A 17,190-nucleotide genomic window follows, 5' to 3' on the forward strand; every position below is an offset into this window, starting at 1 on the left:
AGCTCGACACAGAGTCATTTGGGGAGGGGGAACCTCAACTGAGAAAATGCTACCGACAAGAGTGGCTTGTGGGGACCTTGCGGGACATTTTTTTGACTGATGATTGGTGTGGGAGGGTCCATGTCACTGTGGGCTGTGGTCGTGGGTGCTCTAAGGAAGCAGACTGAGCATGCAGAGAAAGTCGGCGTGCGGCTCCCCTGCAGGTTCCTTCCCTGCCTTTCCCCAAGGATAGAGTGTGACCCCACGGTTTTAAGCTGACATAAACCCTTTCCTCCCCAAGTTGCTCTGGGTCATGGTGTTTTGTTTTTTTTTTTAACACAGCAGTAGAAACCCTAAATAAGACAGCATGTTCATCAAATAACTTTTGCATGCTACTTTTGGGGGCCATTTGTTAATACGTGCATTGAAGTATGGTCCATAATTTTACAGGATTACACACACGTGGAACCTGGCTTGGGAACCATATATATCCTCACAGCTGTCCTTAAGTCAGCCACACTGGCGTGCTACAGCCATTGATTCTGTAGCCAGCAGCCATCAACACTGGTGAGGGCTTCGTGAAACTCTTCCTCCAGTTGCTTGAGGAACTTGTCTCCGGCCGTATCTCAGATATAACTCCCCATGTGCACCCGGAGCCTCTGCCGAGGGGCCACCATGTACCTCTAAGAGTGCCATGGAGCAGGACACCTAATGGGCAACAGTTATAGTGCAGCAGCTAATGGCTTACTGGTCAGACTGGCTACGTTTATTTGAGTTACCATCGCGCTTCTTTCCCACACGTTCGCTTCCTGGTTGTCACTGCCCTCACACATCCCTCCTGTTACACTCCGTGACCAGTGTTGCTGTTCAATCTGAAAAGCTCTACAGAAAGTGGGGCCGGCCGAGTTTGTATTGACTCAGTGTTAACACAGACAATGCTGAGACCCACTCTGCAGTCTTCCCTTACACTACCCATCATTTTCCTCTTAATTTATAATCCCTTACTTTCAACCAGGTTGGTTTTACTCACTGGTTTAGAAGTTAAACAATGTACTTCTATGATGGCCAGTGGGCCTTTCATAGCCAAACAAGCCCACAAACGACAAGGAAACAACAGGGAAAGCAACCAAGGTCTGCCTGAGATGGCCCGGCTCCCCAGTACATGGCACAGCTTTGGGGGTCAGCCCACCTGCAAACCCACCAGCACGGTCGGCTGCCGAGACTGACTGATGCCTCGTGGCTTGCCACAGGCCTCCCAGCTGCTGTGCTCACTGCACTCCTGCTTCCTTCTGCTTCTGTATTCTTTCCCTGGGGTATAATTCTGTTTCTCCAGTCTGTGAGGACAAACCCAGGCTTCTGACCGCCTCGGCATGCTACAAAGATGGTGCTTGTCCGGACATGGGAGCTGTAAGAGCTGCCTCCCTCTCCCGACTACCCGGTGGCCTGGCATCTTTCTCCCGCTGCTCTCACTGGCTTGCCTGCTCCTTTTGCTGCTTTAAGGCTGTTGCAGGGATCTGGTGTTCCATTTATGTCTGCCAAGTTCTAGCTCAGTGTTCAATGAACCCTGCTCTAGGTTGTGTCTCTATAGTCTGACGATTTATATTTTCCCTTAGACCTAAAGGCCTTCCCCTGACTCTCTGTATATCCCCGTTTATATCACTTCGTAGGTGCACGCTGGGCATCTTCCCTGTGCTGTCAGCAAGCACTCAATCACACCGTACGAAACAAGCACCAGGAACACGAGGCCAGAATGCATGGATGCTGGACGCAGGGGACCACCCACACACTAGCTACTCTTGCACCCAGAACGAGAACTGCTAAACTAGACCGAAAACTCTAGTGTGGACAGGATCAAACCTGGTTCAGAGTCTGAGTTTTCCCTTGGAACATCATCGTAAATTGCTTCCTCTGGATCTGCAAAATAAGGGAAGATGTGTTAAAAAGTGGCTAGAACTTGTGCGTATAAGGCGAATGTCGGAAGGCCAGCCTCCCCATGTTATAAATATCCGGAAGGTTCAAGCAGAGAGGTGACCGGCTTGGCAAGAAGAAGGCTCTATGAGTGAGAGCTTCAGCTCTAAACAGAAGATGTGAAACCTGACCTATGGGAGGGAGTTCCCCCCTGGTTTCAGGGCCATTTTTTCTATAGCTGTGTTTCCTTTCATGCTTCTTTGAAACATGTTTAAGCCTGTGGGGTCCAGATGTTGTCCTGAATACAAAGGTGGGACAAAAGTCTTAGGAATAAAGACTCCATTGGTGCCACGTGGCATGGGGACCTACTGAGCTGCACTGATGGGCTGTGAGCGGGGTTTACAGCCTGGAGGTGGGAAGCCACCCTTGCCAGTCATGTCTTGATTGCATGGGGGCAGTTTTCCTCCTGCGTTATGGGAACCTGAGCATTCTGTGAGTAAGTTTTCTCAAAAAGTGGGGTTGGGGGGTTGGGGATTTAGCTCAGTGGTAGAGCGCTTGCCTAGCAAGCGCAAGGCCCTGGGTTCCGTCCCCAGCTCCGAAAAAAAAAAAAAAAAGTGGGGGTGGGGTGGGGCAGGGGGTTATATAAAAATGTCACAAACCATGCAAGATGATCACATGGGCCCACCAACAACACTGAGACTCATCTGAATATGTGAAGTGTTTACGTGCCTCGTGTGGAAATATGCTTCAGAATAAAAAGCCTTTTGAAGTTAATTTTCAAAAGTATTTGTGTTACCCTTTCTGTGGAAGGACACCCAACCACGATATTTTACCGTACTCAAAAATGTGGGAGACGGACTATAGAGCTCAGTTACCCATCACCATGGGGACCAAGTCTTCTGCACTCCTGAAGTTGCGGTGGCAGCTGGCACACCACTAACACCTGAGCGACTGTGGCCAGAAAAGATTCCTCCTCCCAAGACAGGGTGAGGTAGTGCACACCCTAGGGTTGCTTTGAGCAGTAAATTATTTGGAGAAAGAGGTAGGGGGAGAGGGAGAGGGAGATGGGGGGAGAGGGGGAGGGGGAGACTGAAATAGACAGACAAGAGAAACAGAGACCAAGACAGAGTCAGAGACAGAAACTGACAGATGAGAGAAACAGAGACAAAGGCAGTGACAGAGAGACAGAGACACAGACAAAGAAGACGTCTGGGCATTGTACACTGGAAATAAGACTGTTAGTACATAACAAGCTGCTGATGGATTCTTGTGACAGTTCTGAGTCCTGAACAGCCACCACAGTCGCCCTAGAACCTGTTAGTCACAGTTAAAGCAAAGCCAAACTTTCCAGAAGAGGCTTGAACCGAGAGGCGGCTGAAGTGGTTTGACTTTGCCAACCATGTGAAGAGGGACACGGAAATAAGGAGCTACTGGGTAATAAAAGGGATAATCTTTACTTCCTTACAAATAAGAAAACAAGGGGCTATCCAAAAACATCTCAGTTTTTAAACAACTGTGGATCCCTGGACCTGCACGCCCCCTCCCCAGCATTGCCCCTGAAGAGTGGCTGACCACAGGCAGCAGGCAGGTCAGAGCATTAGCTCCCCATCATACAGCGAGGCCAGCCTGTACCAGGAAGAAATGGTGGGGGGTGGAGCAAATGCTCAGTGCAGAGCTGTGACTGACTCAATACAAAGCAAAAGGCCGCTTTGGAGTCCCAGGGAAACTTCTATACCTCCATCACTGTTAGTATGTAAGTAAACAGAAACATTTTATAGTTTCAAGTTTCCAGGAAAGGAAACCCACTGCCATCCTCTGGCAGGACCTGTGGGTGCTTAGGGGTGGGGGACCCAGGCCCCTGGGCCGATGGCACTTACTTTCCATCCAGGCTGTGTTGGCAGGGTCGGCTGCCCATCGGGCCAGGGCACTGCCTTCTTGGCTGCCTTGATCACCGCTGGAAGTAAAGACATCACTGAGTCGAGAGTTGGAGGAACACGCCAGTCATGGGGCTGAGTGACCTATAACATCCATGCGTGCTCACACACTACTGTGTCTGCCGTAGAGCTTCCCAGACACAACTACACGAGTCCCAAGTTCAAGTTTACAAACTCAAAGTCTACGAGCCGCCACAGGTACAGCAGTGCCGGAAGTGTCATCCTCTCTGCATACGCTGAATGTCACACATCATGCCTCCTGGCTGCACCGGGCCTAAGTCTTCTCTTCCTCTAGCATAGGTTGGCAGGAGGAAGGTACACAGGCCACGGGGCTCTCCGCACCCACACAGTGACAGTCACAGCCAGACAGGGACTGGGACTCTGTCTTACACAATGCGAATGACTGTGGCACTTTCCACCGAGAACGGCAAGAAGGAATTCACTGGACAAAACGTGAACTGTCACTGTGAGGCCCCAGGACACCCACTCCCTGCTGAGGCAGTCACAAAGACAACTCAGGGCAGTGTAGAAGTAGAGGGAAGGAAGAGTGCAGAAATAGGGAGACCGCAGCAGGACAAAGCCAACCCAGGCAAAGAGAAGGAACAGATTCCAGTCATTGAGGAAGGAACCCAACCTGTCAGGGTAAGGTCATACAGCCGAGGCCACTGCCTGCACCGCCCCCTTGGTCGTTAGAGGTTCTAGGGAGAAGTGTCTGTCTGTGAGGTCTCTAGAGGGGCTGAGGGCGAAGGTTGGTGAAGGCCTTCACTGTTGCCCCTTGTCTGGGAAGACACCCATGGAGGCTGACAGCAGACAGCACCGGAACCCTTTAGGAACTGCTATTTCCTACTGAGGCCATACCCAGTGGCCATGTCGAGTGGGAGAGTCACCCCATGCCAGCCTCACCATGCTTCCCAGAAAGGGCAGGCAATTTAAAACTTAGTAACTGCTAATTCCGTAAGGCTCCATTGAGCACATTCCAACATTTCTTGTGTCAGGGTTAACTGTGGAAGAACTAGAGTGGCAGAAAGGGAGACCGTGAAGGAGAGACATATTAGATGTGTGTGGATGTGTGCATAGGGCAGAGTAGGGACTGGTCCTGTGCTTAGTGACTGATGGCGAAGGGGACCGCAGACGGGAAAGGGCATGTCCACAGGGCACAGTCAGGCAATAATCCGATGCTTGGCAGGCTGCTGGGGATGAGGCATGGTATAGCAGACACCCATAGATGTACACACAAGGCAGACATGGTCCATTGCTGACCTGAGGGGTGGGACTACATAGGACAAGGAGGGCTCCTTCACTTTTTGAAGTTTCCAATTGCATCTGAGTATTTTGTTGTTGGTGTGGTAGTTATGGTGTTGGTATGTGTATGCATGTACACACGGTGTGAGTGGAGGCCACACACTGACATGTGCATATTTGTGTCTGTGTATACATGTATATTGTGAGTGGAGGCCACACACTGACATGTACACATGTGTGTTTGTGTATACATGTATGTTGTGGGTGGAGTCCACACACTGGCATGTGCACATGTGTGTCTGTATATACATGTATATTGTGAGTGGAGGCCACAAACTGACATGTGCACATGTGTGTCTTTGTGTACATGCATGTCTTTGTGTACATGCATGTTGTGAGCAGAGGCCACACACTAACATGTGCACATGTATGTCTGTGTATACATGTATATTGTGAGTGGAGGCCACACACTGACGTGTGCACATTTGTGCCTGGGTGTACATGCATATTGTGAGTGGAGGCCACACACTGACATGTGCACATGTGTGTCTGTGTCTACATGTATGTTGTAAGTGGAGGCCACATACTGACATGTGCACATGTGCGTGTGTGCATGCATGTTGAGTGGAGGCCACACACTGACATGTGCACATGTGTGTCTGTGTGTACATATATGTTGTGAGTGGAGGCCACACACTGACATTGGGTGTCTTTCCATTACAGAATGCCTTACCTGGAGCCTACTGATTCAGCTAAACTGGCTGACCAGCCAGCCCCAAGGAATCCCCTATCTCTGCCTCCCCAGTGCTGAGGTTACAGGTTTATGCCCTGCGCCCAGTTTTTATGTGGGTAATGAGGGTTGGACTCCTGTGTGGCGAGCACTTTATTGACTAAAGCCATCACCCCAGCCCTGATTTAAGTTTTGGGAAGCAAGGTCTCACTCTGCAGCCTAGTATAGTCTAGAACTCGTGACCCTTCTGTCTCCATCCTCTCCGTGGGACCGGCTGCTAACTTCTAAACATGCATAGAACTATGGTTTTTGAAAACATGGCCTTTGTGGGTCTGCTTTGACCCAAATTCTCCATTCCCATTCGATGGAAAGTCCTTGCATGTGCTTATTTCTCCCCAGAAATTCCAGTGACTTCTAGAATCTTAAGCTTGGGGTAGGGGTTGGGGGCGCTTTATTCCTTAAGGACTAAAAAGAGAAGGCACAGAGTGTCAGGACCGGCCACAGCCATGCTGGCAAGATATGGGTTAGGACCGGCCACAGCCATGCTGGCGAGACATGGCCTGATGAATGGAAATGCATAGCTCTGGTCACCATCGCACGGCTAACACAGACACTTGAAGGCTGTGGCACACAGAGGGCCTAGACGTGGGTAGGACCCAAGGCGATAGCACCCTGAGGGTCAAGATAGTGTCTTCCTGCAGCTGAGACTCCAGAGGGGGTGAGCCCCGCACTGCAGGAGACGGCATTGACACGGGGGGAGCCAGGATCAGCAGAGATACCTGTGTGGAAGGTCCTCAGAGCTCAGGGAATTGCACTGCCCGTCTGCCACAACTTCTGCTGCTACTGTGAAAAGAAAAGATCGACAGTGTTTCACTGTTGACTTCTAATCCTTAAATTACCTCACACTGCTTTCTCACCAACATGGGAACTGATCGGCTCTAGATAAACTGTATTCATGTAGGATCGTTACATGGTGTGAGACCTCAGGTCTGTGACACAGACTCGATGCAAATGCACATTGTGTTCGATTGGAGGGGGGAAGTGCAGGGCTTCAGTCTTGTGGATACTGTGTCCCCTTTGGGGCTCATGTACTGAAGTCGTGGTCCCCAGATCCAATCACTGAGGGAAACTGAACCATAAGGGCTTTGACGCCAATGGGATCACAACTGGACCGTGATGAAGACTTCTAGAGGTGCAGCCTGGTCTGAGTAAGCAGGCCACGGCGGGTAGGGGAGACTTATGTCCTTGGGGACCACCTTCTCAAGGCTTGTCTCTAACTGCTTCCTAACTGCTACGGAAGGAATGGCTTTGTTCTGTTTATGGTGTCCACCACCACATGATGTTCTGCCTCATAGCAGTGCAGCCATTGGGTGAACCCTCAGGAGCCATGAACCAAAGAAAATCTTTCTTCTCTTTAAATCACTCAGTCCCAACCTTGGCTCACACACACACACTGTGCTCTCATAGACAAGGCGGCCCCACAGGGTCTGCATAGTGTGTGAGGATGAACAAGACCTGCAGCCCGTCAGTGAGCAGGCTGAGAGGAATGCAAACAGAGCCAGCTCAGAGGACAGGCTCACAGGAGCTGGGGACATCGTATGGCACACCTGTATGCATACAGCCTGCCCAGCATCCAGTGGGCTGCATCCCTGCTCAGTGTCAGAGGGCAACCCCTGGGGGTAGCTGACTGGATGACCTCTGGCAAAGGCTGGATTCCTGGGCCGGCAATGCTGTCCATAAAGAGCCCTCGGAAAAAGGGCTTGTTTTATGGGTGAGCGGTAAGTAATGGCTCCTAACACTTTCCAATCACACAAAAGCTATTGCCCAGGAGGCTGAACCTAGTGCAGACAACATGGAGACCCCAACCAGGACAGTGCTGTTCTGGCCACATGGATGCCAAACAGTACATACAGCTGCCAGGTGTGAAACCTGGTTGGCAGCACACTGAGCCCTGGCTACCCAAGCTTTCTGGGCCACGGCTATGGTGAGGGAGCAGCAGAACACTCACAGGCCTCCTGACCTAGATGGGGTAGATGCTTTCCCACGCCCACCAATCAGGAGGCTGCTCTCTGCAAGTCCTAGCTTCCGGGAAGGAAGGTGAAAAGTGGGCGCTCCGAGACATCAGGCAGGACATGGAGAGGGACGAGTGAGCATGTGCAGGAAGTAGGGCTCCTGAGTTCTCTGGCCGGTAAAAGCCCAACAGCGAGCAGAGCTCTTCTAGAGGACATGCTGTCCCAGGGTGTCCAGGCCTGAGCTCCAGCTGGGCTGGCCAGGGTCTCGGAACCCAGTCCCTCACGGGGGTCTGTCTGCTGAGAGCTTCCCTCCCCCAGCTCCTGCTTTTCTATCTCTTTCCAGGGTACACCACCAAGCAGTCTTCTTACACTCCGGGAGGCTGGGAGGAGGCAGAGTTCCGATTCAGAGTTATGCGAAGAATTCAGCAAGGGTTCTCCGCTTTACAGTTAATAAGTGAGAAAACACTCTTTAAAGGAAACTCGATTTTGAATCCTGGAGACCATACAAGGTTCTAAAGGTAACTGTTTCCTGCAGAAATCAACCCTGTAAGCACTGAGACTTGAAAAAAACGAGGGACTTGGCAGTTAGAGGAAACGTGTTCACATGCCAGGCATGTGAGGCAGCTGAGGCAGGAAGATCTTGAGTTCTTGACTGTCTGGGCTGTGGAGTGAGTTCAAGGACAACCTGGGCAGTTTGGTAAGACCTGGTCTCAGAATAAGGAGTCAAAAGGGCTGTGGATGTGGTTCACTGGCAGAGTAATCGCCTAGCATGCACAAGGCTCTAGTACTGAGTACTGAGTACTGAGTACTGCACAGTACCCTAGCACTGAGAGGGGAAAATCTATCATTTTAAAGTGATGACTAGGGGTTGGGGATTTAGCTCAGTGGTAGAACGCTTGCCTAGGAAGCGCAAGGCCCTGGGTTCGGTCCCCAGCTCCGAAAAAAAAAAAAAAAAAAAAAAAAGAACTAAAGTGATGACTAATTGAAAACACTGAAAGTACTTTATTGGAAAATAATTTGACATGATTTTAAACCATCCATTCTGTGTATTTATCCGTTTACTTACTTCACTATGCATAAGCACTGTTCTAAGTGCCAGGACCGAGGGACGAGGTGTGCGTGTTTGTCTTTGATACCGCAGACAGGACTACAGAGACCCCATTCTGAGGTGTGCGGATTAGGGGATGATGGGACACGTATGCACTCTACATGTGGTAAAGCGCAGAGAATGCAAGGCTTTGGCCAGCTCTAAGACCATGTAAATTCTCCTGGTGTGCAGAGGCCAGAGGTACAAGAACACACAGCTGTCTCAGAACCGTCACTTCCTGTACCGAGGGGTTGTTAGGGGGTGGGGTGTTAGCCTGGACTCATTTTCCAATACCACAGACAAATACCATGATGGAAGAGGAAAGACCAAGCACAGGCTTCTCAGCCAGTGTGCCCTGTCGCCGTGAGAAGCTTTGGGGGCACGTACCTTCCTCCTCTACAGACTGGGCTCGGATGATGATTTGGCTGGAGTAGGTGGGCAGCAGCAACGGCAGGTTAGACGGGACAGCGTAGCCACAGGGCACAGGCACACAGTAACCACTGGGCACGCGCAGGCCCACCCCTTCCTCCTCTGGGTTTGCATCTGGAGATGGCGGCTGGTCCTCCTGGAACGGCGTGATGTCAATGACGGAATATGGGTTCACTTTTATTGGGACCACAAGTTTCTCAGGCTCTGCCTCAGGGACAAATTCCGCTCCAGTTCCATTTCCTGGAGGACAGAAGAACACTATGTAGCAAACAAGGTGTTGGGGCTGTGTGTGGTTCCCCGTGGCTGTAGCAAGGGCAGGGAGACCCTGCACCCATCCCCAGTGTCAAGACACCCAGTACACCCAGATCACCACAGGAGGCTGTGAGGCCCAGGTCTGAGGGGTACACCATGGAGTGCGGATCTGGTATCACTCCTGGGCACCAATGGAAGAGACCCTGCACAGAGGTTCCCAGGAGAAGAGTCGAAGATCCACATGGGGAGACTTGGCCGGGAAGGAAGGAGGGAGAGGCCACTCCTCAACCACAGTGACCACAGTTAGGTAAGCAGCCTGTCTGGCCTATGAGCGGTAGCCCAGTCAGGCGAATCATCCCAGCTTGTGTACAGCCATGAAATGACAAGGGGCATCTACTAAGACAATAGCAGCCTCTTGTCTCTAAACCAGAAACTGGGGGAAATATTACACAGTGCAGCTCAGTTAGTTGCCTCACAGAGACCCTGAGGCCTATGGCCCCCAAACTGTCCTTGTCCTGATTTATATATGAAGCCCACCCCCACCCCAAGGCTTACAGGCTGAAGGCTTGGTCCCCAGCAGGTGGCATTATGAGGTATGACTGTATCTTGGTAGCCAGTGGATGAGCTCCTAGTTGAATGGGACACCAGAAGGTGGGACCGGGCAGGAGGAAGGGGTTACTGGGGTTGTGCATCTGAGTCTTTGTAGGAACTGCCCTGCCTCTCCTCAGCTTCCCACTCTCAGTCTTCCTGAGTACCATCATGTGAGCAGCTCGGGTTTGGTCTACACTACAAACCCTCTTTGAGTGCGAGCCCAAGCAAACCTCAGGGATTTGTTACAGGGAAGGAAACGCTGAGTCCGGTTAGCACAGAGAGGTCAGGAAGCCTCCTGCACGAGACCCAGGGCAGCAGACTGTGACACTGACCTGCAGGGGACGTGTTCTCATCTGCACCATCTGCTTCATCAACTCTCGTCCCATCAGGGGACGTGTTCTCATCTGCACCATCTGCTTCATCAACTCTCGTCCCATCAGGGGACGTGTTCTCATCTGCACCGTCTGCTTCAGCAACTCCCGTCCCGTCATCGGCAGTCGGGGCCTGTCGGTCGGCTTCTGGGACTTCATCTCCACTCTCAAAGTCAAACAGCTCTCCCTCCTCCTCATTGTTGCTGGTGTCACATTTCACCTCGTGTTCTGAAGTTTAAAATAACACAAATCACAACACCTCCAGGAAGGCATCTGTAACCTCTCTGTGCAGGGCAAACCCAGGAGAGAAGGCAGGAGGAGGTGGAGAAGCTCAGCTCGGCTCCTGCGCGGAACCAGCTGGCAGCCGGCCCCAGAAATGGCAGCAGCAGGACTTGGGATCGGCGTTACCATTTTCCTTGGCAGGTCCTTACACCACAAGGTAGAAAAGAAAACAGAGGAAAAGGAGAGGAGAGAAGCATCTCTCGAATCTGAAGTATGCGCCTGACTTAGCATCTCTTTGCCACATTACAACTCGAGGGAGGAGAGGAGAAAGACCTGATTTACTAGCAGGCCCCTCGGCCAGAGGACAAGTCCGCCATCTTGCTTCTCACGATGACGCACCTCAGTCATCCCCTGGCAGAATGAGATGCCACATAGTGCTCACCCCACAATTACAACGGCTCCAAACTGCTCTTTGGCAGGGGTGGGGAGAGAGAGCATCCTGGGTGGGTGTAGTCCAGCGGCAGGACATTTGCCTAGCAAGTGCCCTGCTCTGGATTCCATGCCAGTGCTGGCAGCTTCTCTGTATGGGGTGGCCTATCTCCCCAGTGAAAGGCATCTGCCCCGCGATTGTGGGGACACCCCGAGACCAGCCGGTGGGCTAGGGACTACATTGCAATCCATAAGAAGCATGTACGGAAAAGAACTGCAGGCAAGTTTCGGCAGCTGTTGTGTGGTCCTCGCCATACGACTGAGGCCGAGCCGCCTGCCCGAGAGAACTTGCCTCTGCAATGGAAGAATTCAACTTGCAGAAGATGTGTGGGTGAGGCCACCCTCCATGCCGGCACCTGATTTGCAGGAGGAACAGGAAAGGGGTGTGTGTGAGACTTCCCGGTTTTACAGGGGGCAGGATGAAGGGAGAGATAGTCCAAGTGAGATTCTTGTGGAAGAGCCCTTCCTGGGGTCCAAATTCTTGGGAGCCCCCAGGGGGAATCAGGCAGTGAAGAAGAGGGTGAGGCAGGAGCGATATTAGCCCTCCACTCTATGTTCAATACAGAGAAAGAGGAACATCGTTGCTGGGACAGGAAACAACAGGAAAATTGGGAAACCCTCTATGCCTGAGCTGCTTTAACCGGCAAAGACTCTCAAGCCAGGAGCCAGGAGCCAGGAGCCTTTGAGAGAAACCTGGAAATATAACCACTTATCCTCCCTCAAACAGAAGCAGAGCATCCTGGGGCACTCTGAGGGAGATCCGTCCGTGGTGTGCTATCTCGTGGGCCATCAGGAACGACGCTTGGTTACTGCTGGTCCCCATGAGTGTCAGGGACTGGGAGACGACGGAGGATGTGTGTTACTTGGCGACCAGACCCAGGCGTGTCAACACTGGACACCCACTTCCCAGAGCGGACAGACAGGACTGTGCTGTCAGGAGAGTTAAGAAAGAGGTTGGTGCAGCAGGGGCTCTGGGACTGGTTACAGAGCTGTAGTGGCCTTGCTGAGCCTCGTGCTAGGATCGGACCTAGGTAGGAGAGGCTCAGGCAGAGCTGAGGAGCACAGACCGGCCTGTCGGTCAGGCTCACGAGGCGCTACAGCCGTCAAAATAAGAGGAGCGACCAGTTCATCCATTTGCCTATGAATTTCATATCCTGAGTGAGGTAACCCAATCACAGAAAAACACACATGGTATGCACTCATTGATAAGTGGCTATTAGCCCAAATGCTTGAATTGCCCTAGATGCACAGAACACATGAAACTCAAGAGGGATGATCAAAATGTGAATGCTTCACTCCTTCTTTAAAAGGGGAACAAGAATACCCTTGGGAGGGAATAGAGAGGCAAAGATTAAAACAGACACAGAAGGAACACCCATTCAGAGCCTGCTCCACATGTGGCCCCTACATATACAGCCACCCAGTTAGACAAGATGGATGAAGCAAAGAAGTGCAGACCGACAGGAACCGGAGTAGATCTCTCCTGAGAGACACAGCCAGAATACAGCAAATACAGAGGCGAATGCCAGCAGCAAACCACTGAACTGAGAATAGGTCCCCCGTTGAAGGAATCAGAGAAAGAACTGGAAGAGCTTGAAGGGGCTCGAGACCCCATATGTACAACAATGTCAAGCAACCAGAGCTTCCAGGGACTAAGCCACTACCTAAAGACTATACATGGACTGACCCTGGACTCTGACCTCATAGGTAGCAATGAATATCCTAGTAAGAGCACCAGTGGAAGGGGAAGCCCTGGGTCCTGCTAAGACTGAACCCCCAGTGAACTAGACTGGTGGGGGGAAGGCGGCAATGGGGGAAGGGTTGGGAGGGGAACAGCCATAAGGAAGGGGAGGAGGGAGGGGGATGTTTGCCCGGAAACCGGGAAAGGGAATGACAATCGAAATGTAAATAAGAAATACCCAAGTTAATAAAGATTTAAAAAAAAAAAAAAAAAAAAGGAGCGACCAGCAAAGCAGAGGAGTGGGTCATCCAGGTCACCGAAAGGCAAACACGTGAGACGGTGCCAAGTCAAGAGTCCCCAGTGGCAACATTAGCAGGCAGCAAAAGCCTGTGGGCTGGGAAGCCCCTGGAAGACCTGGGAGCTTGGACAGCCATCTTCGGAAGGTGGAAGGCGTCAGTGACAGAACGACACTGCGTGGCCGAGGGGTGGAATGTTCGGTGGGGGGAGGGGTGGGGGCTGCTCATCCAACCCCAGGGCTCTTCCGGCAGCGGACAGAAAGGTAATCAGGACAGCGCCTGGTCTGAAGCCTGCCAGAACCAGAACTTCAACAGCTGGGCGAAACTGGCCTTCCCAGGCTCCTGGAGGGAGGAGAATGGGCAGGGAGCCCCGGGGTAGCAACAGGGGCCCAGGATGAGGAGCTAGGATGGCTCACAGAGGTGACTGTGGAAGAGGCAGTGTCTCCCGCCCACAGTGCTGTGCCCGGTGTTGTGCCTGAAACAACTCTGTGACCTTACTACAGTGTCGCCTTTGCAGTCCAAGACTGACCATCTGGCCCCTGCTTGAAGAGACAGCAGAGGTCCTGCCCACCCCACTGCACCCCCATATAAGAGGTTTCTAGCTCACACCCTCGCAGCCATGCTGTGGTCGGAGTGAAGCTGTTCTTGCCACGGTGCTGCAGTGGCAGTGTCATTGCCAGTAATGATACCCATCCCTCTGTCACCCTCTCCCCAGTCTCTCCTCTGTGTACTTTCACGTCTTTTGTGTGTGGGGAGGTGTGACCCAGTGAGCACTATTAGGCTGTAGACCACTGAATAAAAGCTCTCTCCCCACTAGCAGTTGTCAGTGCCTGTAAATCCTCACGCAAAGGTGAGGCTAGAACTTATTGTCATAGGCTGTGTTTCCAGGGTGCAGAAAAGTAAGCTTCTAGCCTGAGCCAATCACCTGCACTGGAATCTCCTATTGACCCATCTCACTACACCTTGGTCCTTCAAGGGGTATCCATGTCTTAGATCCTCTGTGCAAACAGCTGCGTGCACGATGTATTTGGGACTCCCAGGTGCTACCACATAGGCCTGGCGCACCCATGAAGCAGGCAGGGTGGGACAGAAGGGACAGAGCCAAGAGACAAAGGTGAACCCTGTCCAGCCCTACAGAGTCCCCGACACACAGAGGAGTGGCCGACCTCGTATGTCCAGGCTGTCTTGTAGCTACTGCCCACCCTAACCTGCAGACCGTGTGCTGATTCTAACACCCACCTCCTTCTCCATCTGCAGGGTGGGTACCAGTATCTCTGATAGGCTTTCTGTCAAGGGCACAGTTCTGACTTGGTCGAAAAACAAACCAACAAGTGGCCCGTCGTCCTCTGTGTCTATCCACTGAGCAGATAGAGGAGCCGCCCGGTTTGGCCTTGAACTGCCCACAGCCAAGGAAGCAGGGAAGAGCACTGTCCCAGTCTGCTCCCAGTGCTCAAGAGCGTGCCAGTTCCTGAGGGAACATGACCAAACACACCCTACGCACCAGCTCGGGGGCGACCTGCACTGGATCAAGCAAAAAACAAAACAAAACAAAACAAAACAAAACAAAACACCCCTCGTGGAATCCAAGATGCTGAAGACAGGAGACAGGCTGGGACGTGGGCAGCCAGCTCACTGACACCCAGGGCACGCGGGTACACCAGCCAGGGACGGTCAAAGCTCACGTCCCATTCATACCACAATGTGAACGTCTCTTTCCCGATCCATGCCAAGTAGCAGTGATTTAGTGACTCTGGAAGCTGGAGTCCTTCCTCAGAACCCTGAGGGCTACAGGGGCCCAAGGACACCTCTGAGGAGGCAGATCCCTACCTGCAGGCACAGGAGGTGAGGCCTCTCCCTGGTCCATGCTCAGTCTTGCCTCCTTCCTCCACACGTGGACAGCATCAGGGGACAGGGGCCCCTGCAGGCACAGACATTGTCCCTCAAGTTGGCATATGAAACCTTCCCAGGAGACGCCAGTCGGGGCTTTCTAGAGGCAACCTGCAACAAGGAGAGAGGTCACTGCTACTCCCAGATGTAACGACAGAGTTTACCATCTATCTCCCTAGTAGGAACAATCCAGAGCAAAACAAACAAAGGCTTCTCAGTGCCGCTGGGACTTCACCTTGAACCACAGCCAGGAACTTGTTTTGGAACCCGAGGCCCTGGCCGAAGCCCTCTCGACCAACGCCACGGCTGGTCTTTGCCAGACACACACCATGTTCTAAGGCGGAGGGTGGACGACATAAACCAAAACAGTTTCCCCTCTTCCTCCAGATAAGACCTTAGCATCGTTAATCCGAAGTTCCGGGAGCAGGGGGGAAGCTGCAACTAATCTAGCACTTTGCAAGGCCACTTTACTGATCAGAACATCAATGACTGGAGAGTTGGAACACTCCAAGTCCAGAGCTCAGTTATCTTGGGCTGTCTTGGCCCCTAAACGGCTATTTGCTGTCCACTCTGTGTGAGACCTAATATGCTTGTCACTATTAGGTTAATACAGAACAGACTCTGTGGTGGTATGAATGAAAACGGTCTCCATAGGTCCACAGAGAGTGGCACTGTTAGGAGGTGTGGCCTCTTTGGGGTGGGTGTGGCCTTCTTGTAGGAAGTATGCCAAGGGAGCTGGACTTTGAGGTTTCAGAAGCTCAAGCCAGACCCATGTCTGTCTGTCTGTCTGTCTGTCTGTCTGTCTGTCTGTCTCTCTCTCTCTCTTCCTGCTGCCTGCCCATCCAGATGTAGACCTCTCAGCTCCTCTCCAGCACCACATCTGCCTGATGTTTCCATACTCCCCGCCACAATAACAATGGACTAAACCTCGGAACTGTAAGCCAGCCTCAGTGAAATGCTTTCCTTTATAAGAGTTGCCTTGGCCATGGTGCCTTTTCAGAGCAGGAGGACACTGGCTGAGACAGAGCCCTAGCCTCCACCACCCCCAAGGCTAAGAATGTCATCAGATAAGATCCGAGATCCATAGCAGTTATCTTTGCTGTAACTTTCCTGCCCAAGGTAACCATGTGCCCATCCATAGCTTCCTATGTTGTTACTATAAGGCATGCCATGAAACTGTTACCTCACTGGGACACGAATCTGCTCCCTGCCATGGTCACTGGCACCAGAATATCCCCTTTGAGTTTGTAAAGGTTCTGCTGTTAGTAGTTTTTCGTAAAACCGATTCCGCATCAGAAACAATACTGACATTTTCTTAACTACCTCTGGAAACAGCAGGGCCAAGCTGCATGGGCTGCTTTTCTGTCCTGTCTTTGCTTTATGTATTTCATTCTCTAGATACATTAGAAAAACTGAATTTGAGGAACAGTGTACATGAGAAGGGTAGTCTGATCCATGACACCCTTCTGGCTTCATCCAGGGACTACTCATCACAAAAGCCCTGGATCCTGCCTAGGACCACTCAACATTCATCCTGGATCCAGCCTGGGTTCACTCAACAAACACATCCTGGATCCCACCTGGGTTCACTCAAACACATCCTGGATCCCACCAGGGTTCACTCAAACACATCCTGGATCCCACCTGGGTTCACTCAACATTCATCTTGGATCCAGCCTGGGTTCACTCAACACTCATCCTGGATCCCACCTGGGTTCACTCAACACTCATCCTGGATCCCACCTGGGTTCACTCAACACTCATCCTGGAACCTTCTTGGAATCACTCAACATCCTCCCTAGATTCTACCGGAACTGCTTTGGGACCTTCTCCGAGTGCTTCTGTCCCAGTATCGGGCGGGTGGATGGAATGCACAGTGAGCAGCAGGCCACCTCTTCGGCTGCTGGCTCTCCACACGCTTGCTGCTCAGTGACAAGGAGGGAGCAGGCGAAGCTTTGCCCCTCGCAACATCTGAGATGCCAAACCAGCCCGGTGAATTCTTTCACCCTAATTAACAGGCTTGATGTTGGCTTTGGCACTTCCACTAAGCCAAAACCGTGTTCTCGTGAAGATGGCTGCC

The 17,190-nt window shown here is 52.0% G+C and overlaps 2 protein-coding genes across 7 annotated transcripts in view; one reads left to right on the top strand and one right to left on the bottom strand.

Annotated features, from left to right (window-relative positions):
• Erich1 (glutamate-rich 1) overlaps positions 1-17,190 on the top strand; it is a gene marked incomplete at its 5' end in the record, with an annotated part of 52,793,804 nt that overhangs the window by 51,935,709 nt on the left and 840,905 nt on the right.
• Arhgef10 (Rho guanine nucleotide exchange factor 10) overlaps positions 1-17,190 on the bottom strand; it is a 90,770-nt gene that overhangs the window by 61,033 nt on the left and 12,547 nt on the right. For all 7 annotated transcript variants that reach the window (XR_015639460.1, XR_015639459.1, XR_015639458.1 and 4 more), the window contains 6 exon segments: positions 15,051-15,221; positions 10,497-10,763; positions 9,280-9,561; positions 6,573-6,636; positions 3,765-3,841; positions 1,837-1,893 (listed from right to left, as the gene is read on the bottom strand). Coding sequence is in view for 4 of the 7 variants with exons in the window: in NM_001427033.1 (NP_001413962.1) it covers positions 1,837-1,893; positions 3,765-3,841; positions 6,573-6,636; positions 9,280-9,561; positions 10,497-10,763; positions 15,051-15,087 (784 nt within the window). In the remaining 3 variants the exon portion in view is untranslated.

The sequence above is a fragment of the Rattus norvegicus genome, chromosome 16 (assembly GCF_021556685.1).
Source record: "Rattus norvegicus strain SHRSP/BbbUtx chromosome 16, alternate assembly SHRSP_T2T, whole genome shotgun sequence".
In the NCBI taxonomy this organism is placed as follows: domain Eukaryota; kingdom Metazoa; phylum Chordata; class Mammalia; order Rodentia; family Muridae; genus Rattus; species Rattus norvegicus.